The sequence below is a fragment of the Vitis vinifera genome, chromosome 5 (genome assembly GCF_030704535.1).
Source record: "Vitis vinifera cultivar Pinot Noir 40024 chromosome 5, ASM3070453v1".
Lineage (NCBI taxonomy): Eukaryota > Viridiplantae > Streptophyta > Magnoliopsida > Vitales > Vitaceae > Vitis > Vitis vinifera.
In genome coordinates, this window is record NC_081809.1 from 20,207,349 (window position 1) to 20,218,710 (window position 11,362).

An 11,362-nucleotide genomic window follows, 5' to 3' on the forward strand; every position below is an offset into this window, starting at 1 on the left:
AAGAAATGAGAAGGAATGCAAAGAAATGAAAGGATTTAGCCAAGAGAGGATGTGATGGGAGGTGGATCATCTGACAAGAACCTTAAGAATTTTATGGATGAGGTCATACAAGGTTACTAGCTAGTAGTCACTAGTTAATAGTGCTTGATCACAATGTGTTTATCTCTGAGTTTATGATAAAGACTTTCATATTAACTTAAACATTTTCAAGAAGATTTTTATTATTTATGATCAGGCTAATATAGGTAGTCTTAATCACAAGATTTTTATTATTTATTATGTTACTATAAGTAGTATTATTAATTGGTAGAGGCCATATTGAACAGCTGGCACGACAAGAAAATAAAATTATGGGAGATTTATTGCTTTCTGAAACCCAGCCCCATCACAAATGATCTTTCAAATGCATGGCTAAGGCGCATTACCAGACAATTTTGCATTTATTGCTAATGGGAAACCAAAAGCTGGCATTGATGGTCCCTGTCTAAAGACACACCATACTCTTTACATTATGACCACTGATTTGGTATCTTATCTTCTCATGCCCGTCAGTTCATGTTTATAAATTGATTTTGTATTCATAGCTGAGTTTGATAAAGGTTATAAACCTAAACTTGTGTTATTGTTTCTTGTCTTTGCCTTTGTTGAACTTCGAAACTCTAAAAAAGATTCAATTGGTAAGAAGTATTTTTGCCCTGTGAAGATGTTGGTTATGGATTTAAAGAAAATAACAATTGACTTGCTTCAAGATGAGTAAATTCTACCAATTGACTTGCTTTTCTTATTATATAGTTAAACCTCGATAAATTAATAGTCTGGGATCAAGGAAAATTTATTAATTAAATGATTATTTGGTTAATCGAAAAATCAATAGTTTATTATTTTATCGAATAGGTAATAAATTAATCATTTATTAAGGTATATTATACTTTTTAATTAATAATTGACCTAAATGACCTCCTTATCGAGTGCTTTTATAGTGAGGACACTTGGGAGCTTTATTATATTTGTTCTCATGACCGACATGAGGTTTATTATACTTGTTTTCCTGACCGACATGTTGAGGTTGAGCGTGTGCTCTCTCTCAAGTCGCTCCAAGACACTATTCTACCGAGCATGCTTCGTTTGTGTCATTGAGAGTCATTAGCTTCGTCATCTGAGGTTGCTTATCCTCATTGGTAGACCTTTTTGGTCACTACTTGATCCATTCGTCTTGCTCTCCATATTTCACCTCTTCCTAAGTCACTGCCTTATTTTAAATTTGGATCATTTGGATTGTGAGGAAAATCATGGAATTGGAAGAAAAATTTTAACCAAGTGATGCCTAATCCAATTTTCCATTTTTTTTTTGTATGTTTGGTTGGTGAGAATTTTTTTTTTTTTTAAAAAAAAAAAACTAAAATTTTCGCAACAAACAATTTCACGTCAAGTCCCACTTTCCTTTGATTTTTATTTGTCAAACACACCATTTTTCAAAACGAAAAAAAAGAAGTCAAAATAGAGCAACATCACAAAGAGAACCAGTGACAATAATAAAGAAATAAAATTACCCTAAAATGATGTACCTCAATGAAAACTATGAAAGAAAGTTTGTGGGACATGTCCTTAAATCACAAGTCTTTGTGGGTGGAAGAACTGTGGAAAAGATCAAGGGCTTGGTAGGATCAGAAAAGGTTGTATTAAAGCTTCAATTGCTCTTAAGGTTGTACTAATATAATTTAGATCTATATATCTTTTGATAAAATTAATTCCCCAAATATTGAGCAGTACTTGATACCTAGTAATGACAATATCATCATGTACAATTCCTTAAATGGGTAATGTTTGAAAAATGAACCCTTTCTCCTAAGAAATTTCGTACTTACTATAAAAAAAATGGAAAAAAATGACGCTTTTTACTCATTATGTAGGATAGAAATCACAACAAAATCTTCAAAATATATTGAAATATTTTGAACAAAAAGCAATTTCAGCACAAATCAATGATTATAATCAAACTAGGGTTTACTAAGGCTTTGTTTATATGTGTGGGTTTGGATAGAGGTTTGTTGAAGATTATTCCATATTTTTATTAATTAAATATACTTCGATAGAGAGCTTTCAACGAGGTGATCATATTCTTTTGGTTTTGAAGGAAAGTTGAATTGATGAATCAAAGACCAAGAATGTAGAGTACGAGGTGAGTGAGCAGCTATGCTCATGGTTATTCATGTTACAAATGACCAAAAATTAATCTTGGCATAAGTTCTATTGTTGTAGTGAAATTTAGTACTAGTACGAGAAGTGGTGTCCCTTTTTCTACTCAAAAGAGTACTACTGCGGGGTGAGTGAGAAGGGATAGTCATGCTTATTCATGTTGCACTATAAAATCACTTGTCCTGAACAGGGCTTTCCGACAGGTACACGTGAATGTGACGGTCAAAAATCCTCTATGTTAAAAGCACTAGGGTGGAACGGGCTTACCGAGAGCTACACGTGATTGGGCATGAAAAACGAGTTGGATGATGGATTTTGGAAAATAGTATCAGTTAAATGAAAAGACAAATCAGCTTTAATTAGAACTTCCTCCATGATGCGTCAGAGCAATATATATCTTATTCGGTGTTAATAAAATATTCCAACCCCGTTCCTATCTACGCGGCTCTTTGCAGCTCCGATCACAAATCGACGTCGTCCTCATCTTCTGCATACCCCACCACAGAAATCAATCTGTTTCCTTACCACTGCCATACAAACCTCACCACGATGCACCCCCACATCCTCATTGTAACGCTTCCCTCACAAGGCCACATCAACCCAACTCTCCAACTAGCTAAGCTCCTCATACGTGCCGGTGCCCATGTCACCTTTTTCACTAGCACTTCCGCCGGCACCCGTATGTCCAAGTCCCCAAATCTGGATGGATTAGAGTTTGCCACATTCTCGGATGGCTATGACCATGGCCTCAAACAAGGCGATGATGTCGAGAAATTCATGTCCCAGATTGAGCGTCTCGGGTCCCAAGCTCTTATTGAGCTTATCATGGCCAGTGCTAATGAAGGTCGTCCCTTTGCTTGCTTACTCTATGGTGTCCAAATTCCTTGGGTAGCAGAGGTGGCCCATAGCCTTCACATCCCTTCCGCACTTGTTTGGACTCAACCGGCCGCTGTTTTTGATATCTATTACTATTATTTCAATGGTTATGGAGAGCTCATCCAGAACAAGGGCGATCATCCCTCCTCTACCATTGAATTACCAGGACTCCCGTTGCTTAACAACAGTGATCTTCCCTCCTTTTTAATTCCCCCAAAAGGGAATACGTACAAATTTGCCCTCCCAGGGTTTCAGAAGCACCTAGAGATGCTCAACTGTGAAAGCAACCCGAAAGTACTGATAAACAGTTTCGATGCATTAGAATCTGAGGCCCTAGGAGCTATCAACAAGTTTAACTTGATGGGAATTGGACCCTTGATTCCGTCCGCTTTCTTGGATGGAAAGGATCCATCCGATACTTCATTTGGAGGCGATCTTTTCCGCAGTTCAAAGGACTATATCCAGTGGCTGAACTCAAAGCCTAAATCTTCTGTCATATATGTATCATTCGGAAGCCTGTTCGTGTTGTCAAAGCAACAGTCAGAGGAGATTGCTCGTGGACTGCTGGATGGAGGACGGCCTTTCCTGTGGGTCATACGACTTGAGGAAAATGAAGAAGAAAAGACACTGAGTTGCCATGAAGAGTTGGAACGGCAAGGAATGATGGTACCATGGTGTTCTCAAGTTGAAGTTCTATCACATCCATCAATGGGGTGTTTTGTGACACACAGTGGGTGGAATTCAACATTAGAGAGCTTGACTTCTGGGGTACCAGTTGTGGCATTTCCTCAGTGGTCTGATCAAGCGACAAACGCGAAGCTGATTGAAGTCGTGTGGAAGACGGGTTTACGGGCGATGGTGAACCAAGAAGGAATAGTAGAAGCTGATGAAATCAAGAGGTGCTTGGAACTGGTGATGGGAAGTGGAGAAAGAGGTGAAGAAATGAGAAGGAACGCAACGAAATGGAAGGTTTTAGCTAGAGAAGCTGTGAAGGAAGGTGGATCATCTGACAAGAATCTTAAGAATTTTATGAATGAGGTAATGCACAACAAGGTTACTTGTAGTTCTTGATCTATATAATGTCATAACAATGAGTTTGTATCCAGATGAGCTATCTCAATTCAGTAATATGCATACCGACACCTTCCTTTTAACAGCATTATAATCATTACTCAGTCATGGCCGCCACCATAAGGTACATGTAAATTTGGTCATGGCTATAGTAAATGTATGTTACCTACCACACTTCGCCAAGTGTTGCTGGCTCACTGCGGCCACTCGCGAGTGATTCAATATTTTGGCATGTCCAGGTTCACAAAACTTGAATCTGTATTATTTTTCTTCTTAGAATTAAATACTTTATATTGTAGATTTTTCTTTTTCTAAAATCTTGGAATTGAAACTAATAAAACTTCCCAAAATTTTCATGTTATATGGATGTAAATGAAGTACGGACTTTTGCAAATTTTTAATGCTCAACAAACCTGTAATGACATCCTTGTAATAAAATTTGAGATTTAAAAAAGAGTCGATTGTAAAAGGCATTTTTTGGGTTGTGAAGGTCCTGGTTATGGATTTAAAAGGGAAAAAAGACAAACAAACAAAACAATTTTATTAAAAAAAAAAAAGAAAGAAAAAGAAAAACCACTAGAACCCTTGTACAGACATTTTGAATTCTTGTTACATAGAAATTGTAGACATAAATTGAAGGATTAAATTATCATTGAATTGATAAAAAAAAAAAATATTGTGATGGTTTAAATAAACAAAATTTCAACTTCACAAGTGGTGAATTATACATATTGAATACGGATATGTAATTCAAAAGGAGATATGTAATGAAATTTAGAAGGCTTTAAAATTCAGTATTCAAATCAAATAATTAAAATCAAAAGAGAATTAGAAATAAATATTCTCTTGTTAGTAAATTTTCTAAATGAAGAAGATAAATGATTAAAATCAAAGAACTAAATTCTTTGAATGAAGCAATCAAATTTTAGGGATTTCAAATTTAATTCTCTAACTTTACTTATAAATAATGGTAACCTTCTTCAGTGGAGAGGATTGAAAAAATAACTTCACAAGAGAAAAGAAGCTTCATAGAGAGAAAAAAGTTTCACAAAACATCCATACAAGTCTGAGAAAGAATAGATTATTTGAGTTGTTGGCTATGGAGATGTGCATACAAGGAATGCATAGGGACCTTCTATATATCCTTCAAGGGATACAACCCTACACCTTCAAAGAGTTGGCTAGCTACTTGAGCACATGATATGGAACTCAACATAGCAAGCCATGGTGCAAAGAAAGACACTAGTGTTGATCAATGAAGGGAGAGAAATGACACGAAAATGAGTTATAAGTAATAGGATATAACCCTTAAAATCATGACATGATGTAACAAATTCTGATTTTATTATTTATTTAATAAAATTCCTATTTTACTTTAATATGTTCTTATTTCATGCATTATACCATATGAATATTTAAGCATTCATCTCTTGCATTGCACATGATTTAGATGTATTAGGAGTTGTACAAAAAATCCAACTCAAGGTTATCGAATTACCTAAGTAAAAGCACTCAGAAGAAATGGGTCGTGTTGATGATGCAAATTACTACCATTACCATTGAACATTAGTCACCCAGTGGAGAAATGTTTCATCTTCAAAGATCTCATAATGAACCTTATGTAATATTGAAGGATTTATTTGGATCTTGATGAAATGGTAGAGTTAAATCACACTACTATCACATTTTAGTCATTCAATCTTGTTCCATTACCTGCTCTACCTAAGATAGCAGGAGCATGCATTGGTATTATTCAATGTGAGTCATTTAAGTCAAGGTAAACACAAGTGCCATACTAAGGTATCCTTCTTCACCTCATGTCTAATAATGAATCTATGCTAGATAGTGAGGCAAGTTAGACATTTGTAACTCAAAGAAAACCTTGTAGAAAGCAAGTGTTTCATCCATATCCTAAATTTCCCAAGAGGGAGCGACACAAGGGAAACATTAATCGATGTTTAGAGTAAAAAAAGGAAAAAGGAAGTCAAAAATAAAATAAGTGGTAATACAAGTTGATAACTTCTTTGTGTAGAGACTCATCGTCCCTACCACCTTTGGGGAATACTTCTCTCCAGGGTTCTTCGATAAGTTGATGATAGCAATCACTAATATAGTTTCTTGTTACAAGACTCTAGAACAAGATAAGTTAATTGAAGATGAAGAATATAGTACTCCTATTATAAAGGCAAGAAAAATCAAGGAAGAAAAAAAGGTAGTAGCAAGACTACATTGCTTTCTATCACTTTTCAATTGCCATGAAATGCTACAACTTCTTGAGGAGATGCAAATTGCATTGATTTAGGCATTCAAGAATCCAACACTTATGCCACAAAAATAAAAGGAGCAAAGGAAACCTAAGAGCAAAAGCCACGGTTGTGTGATAGGTTATGCAACCATCACCTTCAATGACAAGAGCCTCCAATAATGGTCAAAGCCAAATAATTGGCTCCTATTCGTTAGAGGATACATACGGGAACAAAAGGTCACTTGTATATTAATTGATAAAGGATTTGCAGTAAATATCATGCCTAAGGTGATGACAAGGCAACTACAAATTGCCACAAATGAGTTAGCATGGAGTCGCTCAATTGAAAGCTTTAAACAAAGGGGACCATGAGCTATTAACATGATTTGTCTAGATCTTATTACAAGTGAATTAAGTTTGAACACATTTTTTTCATGTACTCGATGTGAAACATCTTACAATGTGTTATTTGGGTGACCATGGCTTTATGAGAATGGGGTAATGCTTTCAACACTACACTAGTGTTTCAAGTTATACGAAGAAGGGTTAAAGAAAGTAGATGTTAATGCTAAGCTATTTATGGAAATTGAGTCTTACTTTATTAATGTCAAATTCTACATAGAAAATGATGCTATATAAGAAGTCCTCCCTACAACTACTCCCTTCATTAGAAAGACTAAACTTAAGAAAGTTAAATAGGTTGAGACAACACTAGAAAAAATTTCACGGTCAAGAATGACTCTAATTGAACAAAAAGAGAAATCTTTAGAAGGATCAACATCAATCAATAAATATTATTACTTCTCCAATCTTTAGGTATGTCTCAAGATTTCAATGTACTATGTTGTGAATGCAATATATCATCTTAGCAATAAACTAATTTATATTTAAAATACAAACTCACTTTGTTTTCTCATCACCTTTAGCTTTTATCTTTTTATGTAAGATATTTTGATATTGGTGATGAAATTATTGAAATTTTCTGTGAAAAATTTGGTAGATTTTCTATAAGAAACAAAATCTAAGACAATATACACAAGATTTTAATAAAACTTACACCATGCATGTTTGCAAGATGATAACAATTAGTTTGTGCACACCAAAAAATAAATGTAGATAAAAATGCTTTTGGGAGTGGTGATAGAGTATACCTGAAAATGATATCTCACGAAAGTTAAATGTATGCATAGGGATTGAGATAATCCTTTGATGTGATTTTTGGGTTAAGACTGGGTAAGTGTCTAAAACTTTTATATATTTCATTGCTAAAGTACTTCCTAAAACTTTTTTTTTTTTAATTTTAATTTATATTTTAGTATCAATCAATTGTCAATAAAAGTGCGATGGACAAAAATCCTCTTGGTTAAAAGCACTTGTCATCAATAGGCTCTTTGACAGCTAGCCATGGGTCGACCTTTAGACAAAAGTCCTCTAGGTTAAAAGCACGTGTTCGGTCTGACTGGGCTTTCTGACAGCTGCTCGTGATTATCCAATAAAAACGAGTTCTAATTAAGATGGATTTTGGAAAATAACATTTAAGTCAAAGACAAATCAACTTAGAACTTCGATGCGTCGTTACAATCGTCATAGCCATAGCTCATTTCGTGTACAAAATTCCAACTCCAGCCTATGCAGTTCCGACCACAAATTGAGGTGGTCCTCTTCTGCATACGCATTCATTTGTACTGCACCATGTCGAACCCCCACATCCTCATTGTAACGCTTCCCGTACAAGGCCACATCAATCCAACTCTCCAACTAGCTAAGCTCCTCATACGTGCTGGTGCCCATGTCACCTTTTTCCCTAGCGCTTCCGCCGGTTCCCGTATGTCCAAGTCCCCAAACCTGGATGGATTAGAGTTTGCCACTTTCTCGGATGGCTATGACCATGGCCTCAAACAAGGCGATGATGTCGAGCACTTCGTGTCCCAGCTTGAGCGTCTCGGGTCCCAAGCTCTTATTGAGCTTATCATGGCCGGTGCCAACGAAGGTCGTCCCTTTGCTTGCTTACTCTATGGTATCCAATTTCCATGGGTAGCAGAGGTGGCCCATAGCATTCACTCCCCTTGCTTAACAGCAGTGATCTTCCCTCCTTTTTAATCCCCCAAAAAGGGAATAAGTACAAATTTGTCCTCCCAATGTTTCAGAAGCACCTAGAGATGCTCAACTGTGAAAGCAACCAGAAAGTACTGGTAAACAGCTACGATGCACTAGAATCTGAGGCCCTAGGAGCTATCAACAAGTTTAACTTGATGGGAATTGGACCCTTGATTCCGTCCGCTTTCCTGGATGGAAAAGATCTATCCGATACTTCATTTGGAGGCGATCTTTTCCGCTGTTCAAAGGACTATATCCAGTGGCTGAACTCAAAGCCTGAATCTTCTGTCATTTATGTATCATTTGGAAGCCTGTCCGTGTTGTCAAAGCAACAGTCAGAGCAGATTGCTCGCGGGCTGCTGGATGGAGGACGGCCTTTCCTGTGGGTCATACGAGTTAAGGAAAATGAAGAAGAAAAGACACTGAGTTGCCATGAAGAGTTGGAACAGCAAGGAATGACAGTACCGTGGTGTTCTCAAGTTGAGGTTTTGTCACATCCATCAGTGGGATGTTTTGTGTCACACACTGGGTGGAATGAGGTTATAAAACAAGGTTACTAGTACTTCTTAATCTATATAATGTCTTAACAATATGTTTGTATCTGTATGAGCCTATTTCAAGTCAGTAATATGAATATCACAAAAGGTCTTTGGTGCGGCCAAGTCCTGGCCGCCACCATACGGTACATGTTAGTCATGGCCAAAGCAAAGGCCACCACTAAATGTTTGTTCGGTACCACACTTTACTAGTGTTTCTGCCGGCAGCCACTGGCGAGTGATTCAGTACATGTGCTTGTTTATTGTTATATTTTAAGGTGTTAAGCCTCTTTAATCAACATTTCTACAACTAAATCATAGCCTAATCTAACTTCACAGCGATTGAACTACCTACTGTCAATATTTTAGATGAAATTGTTGCAAAACTATTGTTAATTCTGATGATCGATTTTAAAACTAATGACTCAATTGAGATATTCAAAATGATGAATGGATAACTAAGAGATGGAAAATGCGGTAATTGTGGGGGCCTTCTCCCACGTGTCTACCCATGTGCGCTTCCACGTGACTGTCCACGTGGCAGAACCCTAGTTGGACCACGTGTCACTCCTTCCATCATTGACTGGACAACCTTCAAGGCACTCGGAAGCATTCTATCCGGACCATTTGGGGCCACTGAGCGGGGCACATTTTCCTAACATCCCCAAATCCCCTCTGATGTGCGAGACGATAATTACCTGACACTGGAGTGACTGATGGGACTTTTTTTACCCTTACGTCTACATCAGTGGACTGGCACTTCCAGTCCCATACCCTCAATAGGATTGAAATGATGACAAGTTGTGTCTTGACGCGCCGCCTGACATAGCCATCAGCCACCAACCACCTTGCAACTATGATGATTGCCTTGACACTTACTATGTAGTAATCATTGCGACATTAAGTTAAGGGCCAACTCATCACTACTATGCTCTCCTCCTTTTGATCACTATAAAAAACCTAATGAAATATGGCACAGGTACGCAATATCGAGGATTCTCTCTCTTTCTCTTTCTCTCTCTCTAAGGGTTCCTACCCACCTCAGGGTCTGACTTACGCTTCGGAGAGTGTGTTTGGACAACCCGTTCGGACATCTTTGTGCAGGGACGATGAAGGCCCAGTCTCTAGCATCTAGATAGAGGCTCTCGCTGCCATAACCAAAGGAGGAGTCCATTCTCAGTTGATCAGGTATCAACATTGGTGTCGTCTGTGGGAACGGAATAAAGATGTTAACACCTTCCAGAAGCCAATCGTTGGCCATAGGTAGCGAGGGCTACTTCAACTGGCACGAGAGTAAGGAAAGACGCCAACTAAAGAGTAAGAGACAGATGCAAGCCCTACTCTGTGAGACAAGGAGACTCGGGGAAGAAAATGAAGTGTTGCGTATTCAAGTGTCCTCATCAAGCCCTCCTCGTAGCGGACAACCTAGAAGTCGGCAAATGAACTCCAGGCAAAACGAGGAAGCGACATATCCTGGGAATGTAGAGTTCCCCTCTAATGAATAAGAAATACAACCTAAGGAAAGATCCCCACTAACCTGCCACATGTCGTAGGATGAAAGCTCCAACTCCACTCACATCTCGACAAAAAGGAGATGCGATAGAAAGTCCCAGCTATTGAATGCAATGCACGCAAGGCTAGGGCCTTAGAGGCCCGACATGGGGGGGAACCACACGTAGTGACGGCCCAGGAGGCATGTCCTGGTCTCTCAACTACACCGACCATAACCGACTGGCTTCCTCATTTTCCAGTATAACAACTAGTGGGGGATCTGGTTAGTAGGGGTCTCTCAGGCTCTATTAGTAGACGACTAGATGACATGATCTCCACGCCTTTCAGCCCTCACATCATCAACTACGAGCCCCCAAAAGGGTTCATGGTCCTGAAATTCTCTACATATGACGGAACCAACGATCCATTTGACCATATCATGCACTACAGGCAACACATGACCCTTGACATAGGGAATGACGCGCTACCGTGCAAGGTCTTTCCAGCCAGCCTCCAAGGCCAACTTCTTTCGTGGTTCCACCGCTTCCTGATGAACTCCGTTAATAACTTTCGGGATCTGTCGGAGGCCTTTGTGGGATAATATCTATGCTCAAAGCAACATAAGCAAAACATTAGTACCCTGCAAAATATAAAGATGCAAGAGAACAAGTCATTAAGAGAATTCGTAAAGAGGTTTGGGTAGGCTATGCTTCAAATAGAGTCTTGTAGCATGGACGCCATCCTTCAAATCTTTAAGAGGAGCATCTGCCCGGGTACACCCTTCTTTGAATCTCTTGCTAAAAAACCTCTAGCAACGATGGACGATTTATTCAAATGAGCAAACAAATAG

General features: G+C 38.2%; 2 protein-coding genes across 2 annotated transcripts; both read left to right on the forward strand.

Annotated features, from left to right (window-relative positions):
• Nucleotides 1-2,599: 2,599 nt before the first annotated feature.
• On the forward strand, nt 2,600-4,438 carry LOC100265917 (phloretin 4'-O-glucosyltransferase). The gene has a single exon (XM_002267490.4). It carries the CDS (start codon nt 2,746-2,748, stop codon nt 4,141-4,143), a length of 1,398 nt encoding a protein of 465 aa, XP_002267526.1. The 5' UTR covers nt 2,600-2,745; the 3' UTR covers nt 4,144-4,438.
• Nucleotides 4,439-8,080: 3,642 nt separating this feature from the next.
• On the forward strand, nt 8,081-9,045 carry LOC104879406 (phloretin 4'-O-glucosyltransferase). Its single transcript, XM_019219877.2, is given in 2 exon segments — nt 8,081-8,447; nt 8,450-9,045. Coding segments are annotated over 2 exon segments (963 nt in total).
• The last annotated feature ends 2,317 nt before the right edge of the window (nt 9,046-11,362 follow it).